Source organism: Eurypyga helias, unplaced genomic scaffold, assembly GCF_000690775.1.
Source record: "Eurypyga helias isolate BGI_N326 unplaced genomic scaffold, ASM69077v1 scaffold48279, whole genome shotgun sequence".
NCBI classification, from domain to species: Eukaryota; Metazoa; Chordata; class Aves; order Eurypygiformes; family Eurypygidae; genus Eurypyga; species Eurypyga helias.
Window position 1 is genome coordinate 2,538 of NW_010273694.1, and position 8,374 is coordinate 10,911.

The following is an 8,374-nucleotide window of genomic DNA, read 5'->3' on the forward strand; positions in this document are numbered from 1 at the left end:
AGCTGGCTGGCCTTGCTGAGGTCAATAGAGAGAGAAGACCTTGGAAAACCTGAAAGGCAGAAGACCTTTCTGTAAGTTATTTTAAGATTCCAGTTGGTGTATCGTTTCTGGCAAAATCATTATCCTTTTGTCCTGTTTATATTAAAAAAAAAAAATCTTTAAATCAGTTATAAATGTCTGTTAGCCAGTGAGAGTAATTGTTAGTAGTTTAAGATATAAGCAGTACAAAAGTAAAATTAACTTTTATCTCTTACTTAGGATGATTAGAGGGGTGTTCAGGACTTGTGAAAAATACATTATCTGTTTGTGAAATTCTTTTTCTTTCTCTTCTTTCTACCAAAATAGTTTTTTCAGGCTATCTTTTAGTAAAATTATACATTGTTACATAGAGATCTGTTCAGAAAATAACTTAGATAATTTTTATTTTGAAGTCTCTTTCCTATTTCAGACTTTGAAGTACCATCTTTCAGAGTGGTTTAAAACCACAAAGGTTCTTATGTTATTTGATTATTTCATAAATGCTTATGAAAAATGCCTTTTTATATAGCAGGAAGTTCTTCAACAGACCACTCGGTACGTGTGTGCTCATGCCTGTTCTTATGTGGACACTCTTGGCTGCCATGAGTCTAAACTGTTTTTCAATTTGCTGTGATTATTGCAAATGGAATACACAGCATCTTAGGTTTTTGCCAGACTGTCCCTTGTTGGAACAGCAATCACCACTCCCTCTTCTGAGCATTAACACTCTACTCCTTCTTGAGATGTTGTTGCCCTGCAGGTTTCTTGGGCTTTGGACCAGTAGGAAATTGATAATGGAGAAAAAAGATTGCTAATCCAGGGATGCTAAGTAGTTGTCAGAGCATTTGAGAACGTGTATTAAGACACAATTTGTACAAATTGTCAATTTATAACATTTATAAAAATTGCTTCAACGAAGTTCTGTTAATCTCCGAATGACAAAGTAATTATGACAGTGCACAATGTTTGCTTCGCTCCCAAGAGACACAGACCATAATTGGTTGGGCTCTAAGACAATAGTTAAGAAAGGCTCCAAAAAAAAAAAGTGCTTATTCCCTTTATCCTGATGAATTTTTAATTACATCCTTAGTGTTCTAATGCTTGCCTTTGCTAATGATGTCAAAAAAGGATTAATCAGTCATGACCTGGTGAAAGCCTTCAACTTTCTTTAGATACTGATGGATGGTTACACCTTAAAGCTCTTCCTCATGTTGTTCTTGTTTTTTTCCAAGGGTGTTTTTCTTCCTGTGCCTTGTTTTTAGGACCCCTTCAAAATAACTAATGATTGCTAGTCCATTAATTTAGTCTTTTCTCCACTGTCTAGCATTATTATGTCCCATCCTACTAAGGTACAAAAATTAACCAACACAGTTTCTCCTGGGCTTGTTTCCCAGGCTTTCAGTTGAAGTCCTTTCACGAATAACTAAATATAAACTACAGAAGGTTAAATATCTTGTTATACAACATCTTTTTAGTGGAAACACAACAGATGCTATTTGCTAAGAAAATGTCAGGCAGGCTGGATTATGTCATCTTCTTGCATGTGCTTAGGAGCACCGGCACAGTGAAGTGTTGAGTTCCCTTTCACACGTGTGTTGGTGCCCACTGAAACGAACGCAACAGCCTGATCACCATACAGGTGGATTAAAGGAAGAGTGCTGGAGTCATGCCTAGCTGTCTCACCTCCCTCCTGGACACCTTAGCAAGCATGACTGAACTATATGTGAAACAGCACTTGAATTGGTGTTACGCACAGTTGATCATTTTAAAGTAAACTAGAACTGATTATTAGTATTTCTTCATTTTGTGTAAACTGTGGATATGCATGAGTTGTCGTCTGCAGTTCAGTTGTCCCTGCTGCTGCCTGGCATTTTCTTCTATTTATGAACTAACATTTCTAGAGATGCTTGAATCAAGCTCTAAAATTAGGTAGATGTTATTGATCAGACTAAGTTCATCCCAGTTTTCAGGAGCAGCCTGTAACAGGCTGTATGGAAACAGCAGTTTAGTCTTGTGTCTGTCAGATTGCTTCCTTCCCATCAGATTTAGGTGGGATTACTTGTCTCTCTTGTGTTTGTATATCCTATTTCATATACTAGAACGTGTGCCAGCTTTTTCATGCAGTGAAGCAATATAGTCATGGATTAAGTTTGTTTTCCATCTACTATTTCTTAAAGATTAGTCATGAAAGCAGGTTTCTTATAACTGTTTTGAAGTGAGATGGAGTGAGTGTGGATGAAATACAGACATTGCAGAGGTTATTTGAGATTCCTGGATATCTAAGAAATGAAGTTCCTCTCCTTCAGGGAGGAGGTTTTATTAAGGAACAGCGAAGAGAAATGAGGTGAGAAGGAAGGTCCAGAGAAAACTTAAAGGGCAATTGTTTCACATGTTGGCATTGTTTTGATGGGATGGTGTGTTGAGTCCTTTTCAGTATTTGATCACTTCAAGCCTGAAAATTAAGTATTTAGAGATTAATACTGAAGTTACCTATCTGCAAAATCTGTGGGGTCTGCTAGATAATCTAAGAAGTCCACGTTTAGCATGGCAAGCTGTTATGCATTGGAAGTGCTGAGCAGAGAAGTGTCCGAATCTCTTGCCTCCTTCTGACTTAAGGTGCTTGCTTTCTGTCTGCTGAACAGTCAAAGCACAAATTCTTCGAAGGGCGCTGATGCCCAAGCAAGAAGCACTCGCAGCTAAAATCAAGGCCATGTAAGATGAAAATACTTCCATACACTAAAGGAAACTAAGTAAAACCAAAAAGGCCTAGATCTTCCTCAGCCTTGCTGGGATTGAAATGTGCATCTTTCCCAGGAAAGGGCAAATCTCATTCCTTCTTTCTCTGCAACAGCCCAAAGTTGGAGTGGCTGGAGCATTTTCCTCGTGTTGAATCTATGCTGTTATGCAGCCAAGAAAGAAAGCATTTTGGGAGCAGAGTGTAGCAGAGTGATTAAGGATCTGAGGTGAGAAGGGGGATAAGAACAGAATAGACTATGTCCCCTGTGGGGACAGGCTGAGAGAGTTGGGCTTGTTCAGCCTGGAGAAGAGAAGGCTCCGGGGAGACCTTATTGCAGGCTTCCAGTACCTGAAGGGGGCTACAAGGAAGCTGGGGGGGACTTTTTACAAGGGCCTGTAGTGACAGGACAAGGGGTAACGGGTTTAAATTGAAAGTGGGGAGGTTTAGAGTAGGTATCAGGAAGAAATTCTTCCTGGAGGGGGTGGTGAGGCACTGGAACAGGTTGCCCAGAGAAGCTGTGGATGCCCCATCCCTGGAAGTGTTCAAGGCCAGGCTGGATGAGGCTTGGAGCAACCTGGTCTAGTGGAAGGTGTCCCTGCCCATGGCAGGGGGGTTGGAACTGGATGATCTTTAAGGTCGCTTCCAACCCAAACCATTCTGTGATTCTGTGACTACTTTCACTTGGATGGGACCTACAACAATATCAAGCCCAACTGCCTGACCACTTCAGGGCTGACCAAAAATTAAAGCATGTTACTAAGGGCATTACCCAAATGCCTCTTAAACACTGACAGGCTTGGGGCATCAACTAGCTCTCTAGGAAGCCTGTTCCAGTGTTTGACCGCCCTGTCTGTAAAGAAAGGTTTCCTACATCCAGGCAAGATTTGGATTTTGGTTTCTTTTTCCACAGATTTTTCTGTTTGTATTATTTTTTTCTGTGTTTAATGACTGTCCAGTTTAAAATGCTAAAGCAAGTCTAGAAAAAAAAACCTCGTATGTCCTACTTTTATGTAATCGTTTAAACTATATGAACAATTTTGTAAAAGCATCAGTTCTACATACAGACATGGCTGTTCCAGATGTGTTTTTGAATGGATCTGATCCTGGTGATTGTTTACTGTGTATCCCTCACCCCGTGGTTTCCCATTTAGCTTAAATCCAATCATCATTTAGCCTGCTGTTACAAAAAAGGGAAGACCCTGCTCTCATTCCTGGCTGCTCATTCCTGCCTGCTCCAACATTTGTGATTTTTCTCTTTAATCCAGCCTAAACTAATCTTTTATTTATTTAATTTTGAGCTCAGTTAAATGAATTAACTGATCCAACTCTGTGGTCAAGCTACTACTAGAGCTGATATAAAAGAAGTGTCAGGGAGATGTTTCAGAGGTTGGTGTGTGGGTTTTTTTGACAGCAACCATCACTTTAAGTCATAGGCATGTTCATAAAATGCCTAATTGATTGTGTTCCTCTGGATAAAGCGTAAATGTGTTGTCATCTTTTTTCTGGATCACAACAGAGCTCACATGAACATGCTCTTGTCCCAGGTTGGTGTACTTCAAGGCTTGCACAAATGAGTAAGTTTAGGCTCCCTGGAAGCCGTAGGTCAAACGGGGAGTCACCGGGTGAGTTGGAGGAATCCCAGTGGTTTTCCAGTGTGGGCTTGGTTTAGCGTTGTCTTGCAATAAAGTGTTTAAACATTGGCTAAGGTGTCAAAATACGAAGTTTAGTACTAAAATCTTGTGATTTGAGCAAGAAGAAACCTTATTCCCTCACAGGTCAGGAAATTCTCATGTATAATTTTTGAAGGATAAAAGCTTTGATTGTTATGGCATGTACAGCTGCAGGGTAATAAAAGAACAGAGCAAATACATAGAAATTATTGATACTCTTAATGAAACAGGAGAATGTGTCCTTCAGTTGTGTGTGACTAATTATTGAAATGAATGTGTTATAAGTATATGAAATACACAGAGTTGCATATAATGTACTGCTCACATGTTAGGCATCATCAGTAAGCCTTCTTATCCAGTATTTACATTTATCCTAAAAAGTATTCTGCAGCCATCAGGCAGCTTACATAATCCTCTTGGTTTCAAAGACATAAAGCCAATCTTCCCCCATCTGTCTCTTGTAGCACTGCTGCTCTTTATGGCTGGCTTATAGCTCCCTCCAGAGTTCTGTTCTGTGCTAAAGTGTAGAAAAAATGAGATTCAGTGTAAAAGAATCAGATTTTGCTCACAGTGTTTTTTCTGTGTGATTCAGTGTTTCACTAACTGGCTGGGCTACACAATTCTTTTGAATTTGCGTGTTTTTGTCCAATAGCATAATAATTTACTTGTAGAATTTGAAGACATTGGGGGAAATGTTTTTGTCCAATTTGTAGAATTTGAAGACATTGGGGGATTTACCTAATAGGTTTCTACGTTTTTTTTCTGTACCTTTTAATGTGAATTCCCTGCTTTTCAGAAAGATGAAACGAAGGACTGTAAAAGAAAAAAAAGCCACAATACAGTCAAGCAGTGTATTATAAAGAATAATATAATGGTTTCAGTGCACATATATATTTTTGTTCACTGAACATGGACAGCAGCAATGAGATACTCAATGTATCCACATATTCTAAGTGGACTCAAAGCTAAAGTAAAGGAAATGCCTTGCCTTTCTATAGCCTGATCTTTGGATGCAGCAAAGTAAGACTAAGCACACACTTTGCCATGCAGATAAAGAATTATTATTTGGCCTAGATATTTAACTAAGATACAAAGAGAATTTCTACCTCTTGTCTTACTCAAAATTTGCTAACTGTTTTTAAGTGGTGCTGATCAAAATTTCTTCTAGTTTGTCAACTCTTGACTAGACTTCCTTTTATTTATATTTGGATAATTACAGATACGTCAGATACGGAGGTATTTTATAGGTCGTGTTAGAGACTTGAGATATTCCTGAACTGGTCATTAACCTGAAAATTTGTCTATGTCTTCTGCATTAGCACCCTGAAATTTGCTGAAATATTAGGGAGAAAAGTGTTCATTTCAAAATGAGAGCTTTCAAAGAATTTCTCTGATTTTCTGAACAAGGTCCCAAGGCCCCACTGAAACTTTGTTGCTGTTAATGAAAACTGCTGCTAGGTTGTATGTGGTTGTGTTTTTTTGCTTTTAACCTATGAATATATGGTTTCCATCTGTGAAAAAGTCTGACAGATTAGCATCTAGTCCAGTACTTGCTGCTCTAATTCTCCAACCCTTTGGGTTTCGTAACAGGGCCGTTGTTTGTCACAATGACCAAAACGCATGTGATAGCAGCTTCAAAAGAAGCATTTTACATCTGGCAGTATCGTGTGGCCAAGAAGCTCACGGCAATGGAAATTAATCAGGTAGCACGGACCAGAAGAGAAGGCAGGGAAAGGTTTGTCTTCAGGCTCTGTCATTTTGCTTCTTTTCCATTGGTATGGCTGATGAAAGTGGACTCTTCCATGCCTAAAATATGAACTCCTGTCGTCTTATTTTTCTACTCAGATTTGTTGTTTTGCAGGCCTGTAAGATTAAATACTAAGGAATAGTTTTTCATAACAAATGTGTGTTTGTTACCCAAATCTCTTAGACTTCTTTGAATTAGTTCCTGTTCAGTGTCTCCATTTGCTCGCTGCGTGTTTTCGTTAGAGCTGTGTGTCTTGACGCTTTCCCTGGCCCCCCACCCCCCTGGCCTTTTCCCCCTTCATACCGGGCAGCTGTATTCCCTTTGGTAACTTTAACTGCTTCTAGTGTGTCCGTGGCTGTAAGGACACAGTCTGTCCAGCTAGTTCTTCTCTAAATACACTTGTGTCTGATTTTATCTTTGTCTAATCCTGTAGGGACTTTATCCTCTCAAACTAAACAAGCCGAAGTCAACATCTTGCCTCCAAAATATTTCCTCCCCAGGTGCTCACTAGTGACATTAACTTTTCTGTCACCTCCACAAGCTTGCAACTTCGTTATGATTTTGTTTTGGTTAATTTCATGTTTTCTCTTTCCATAGAGACACTACAGCATCTTTCTGCAAATCTACCATCTCCTGTCACCATATGTCCATAAGATTGAGTAGTTATTTGTACATGGTGTCATAGCATACATTCTTCTGGTACCTGAATGCCCTAGCCTTGAATATGGTTGTCAATTTTATAGAAATAATAAAAACTGAGATTGTTGTAATTCTGCATGAACTATGATTTTAACGTTCTAAAATGTTTCCTAATGCTACTTTTTAAGGCAAAAGAGAAGTTAGGATGCAGTATTGAATACAGGAATACATAAGTTTTGTGGATGTGAAGCTTTTCATAAACATGGAGAAGAGCCTTAGGAAATAGGGAAGTGCACATTTGAAAAGAGACAACTGGGGCAGTTAATGGTTTGCAGGAACATCTTGCTGCAGAACAGAAGTTTCTAGATCATATGGGAATAGGCCATCAGGGGCTGTGAAAGTGAAAGCAAGTACCGTATCTTTATATCAATATGAAACATCTTTATCAAAGAGGATACTCCTGGAACATGAGAACAGGCATAGCTTTTATTCTCTCTCCCAGCTGCAATGGTTTTTTCTCCAAGGATTGAAGATAGCTGTATGCTACCAAAAATGATCCGTTCATTGGACTCATTTTTTCTTGTAACTTCCCTTTTCTACAGGATTTATCATGTTGATGACACCCCTTCAGGATCTGGAGATGGACACCTTGATTACAGCAGAGCTATTGAAGTGAGTGATGCTTTTAACTAGTTTCTTGGCGTTTCACTGGTAGCTTGGAAGAGAAGTAGTTAGCTTTACTTTATTTTCATAGATTTTCATTAGTAGAAGTGGTTACACTTAAACTTTCTTTAACTTCTACTTGTTGTACAGAAGTGTTACTTTTCTACCCTCTGGTTAGTGCAATGCTACTGTGTCATCATGTGTTACTGGAAATAGACACCAAACTGTAGGGAACACAGAAAAAGTATACTCTGGAGTCCAGTATGGAGACACCTGCATCTCATCTTGGTGGGAAGCAACTCTCCTTACTTCAACAAAATATAAGCCTGTTGAAACTCAGTAACTCTTGTAATTTTTTCTAGTATTTTTAGCATTTTTCACTTTATTTGTGTGTGCATGTGCTTGGTTTTGTGCTTACCAATATACCTGAAATTAATAACAGGACCCACAAGTCAGGAGTAGTTGCTGCCTGGTTTTCTGTTAAACACCTGATAGATTTTGGGTTTCTTATCCTTCTGGAGAAGAAAGGAAGCTGTTAATATTATTGTCATGATCTGCATAACACAGGGTACTAATATCATAAAGCACCTAATTACTGACAGTGTTTGATAGCCCCTTCTTTTGCAGATAGTTAGCAGCATTCTTGTATACTTCAATAAGACTTCCTTTAGCAGTGCATTCTTACTCTTGCATTAACACCAATGCTGATAGTGCTTGTATGCTTTCAGGGAACAAGAGATCCAATTTGTGCAATAACAGCATCTGATAAGATACTACTTGTGGTAAGTTACATGATAAGAATAATTCCCAATTGCCTCTTGTGTGTGTAGGCAGGAGATTTTTCTGCAATTTGTTCATAACACGCTGGAGGGAAGGGATGCCATCCAGAGGGACCTTGAC

The 8,374-nt window shown here is 39.0% G+C and overlaps 1 protein-coding gene across 1 annotated transcript in view; it reads left to right on the forward strand.

The window, feature by feature from the left end:
* Positions 1 to 6,015: 6,015 nt before the first annotated feature.
* Positions 6,016 to 8,374, forward strand: part of WDR35 (WD repeat domain 35) — a gene marked incomplete at its 5' end in the record, with an annotated part of 19,784 nt that continues 17,425 nt past the window's right edge. The window contains 3 exons of the mRNA XM_010159546.1: positions 6,016 to 6,160; positions 7,414 to 7,483; positions 8,203 to 8,256. Coding sequence (XP_010157848.1) covers positions 6,016 to 6,160; positions 7,414 to 7,483; positions 8,203 to 8,256 — 269 coding nt within the window. The remainder of the gene's footprint in view (positions 6,161 to 7,413; positions 7,484 to 8,202; positions 8,257 to 8,374) is intronic.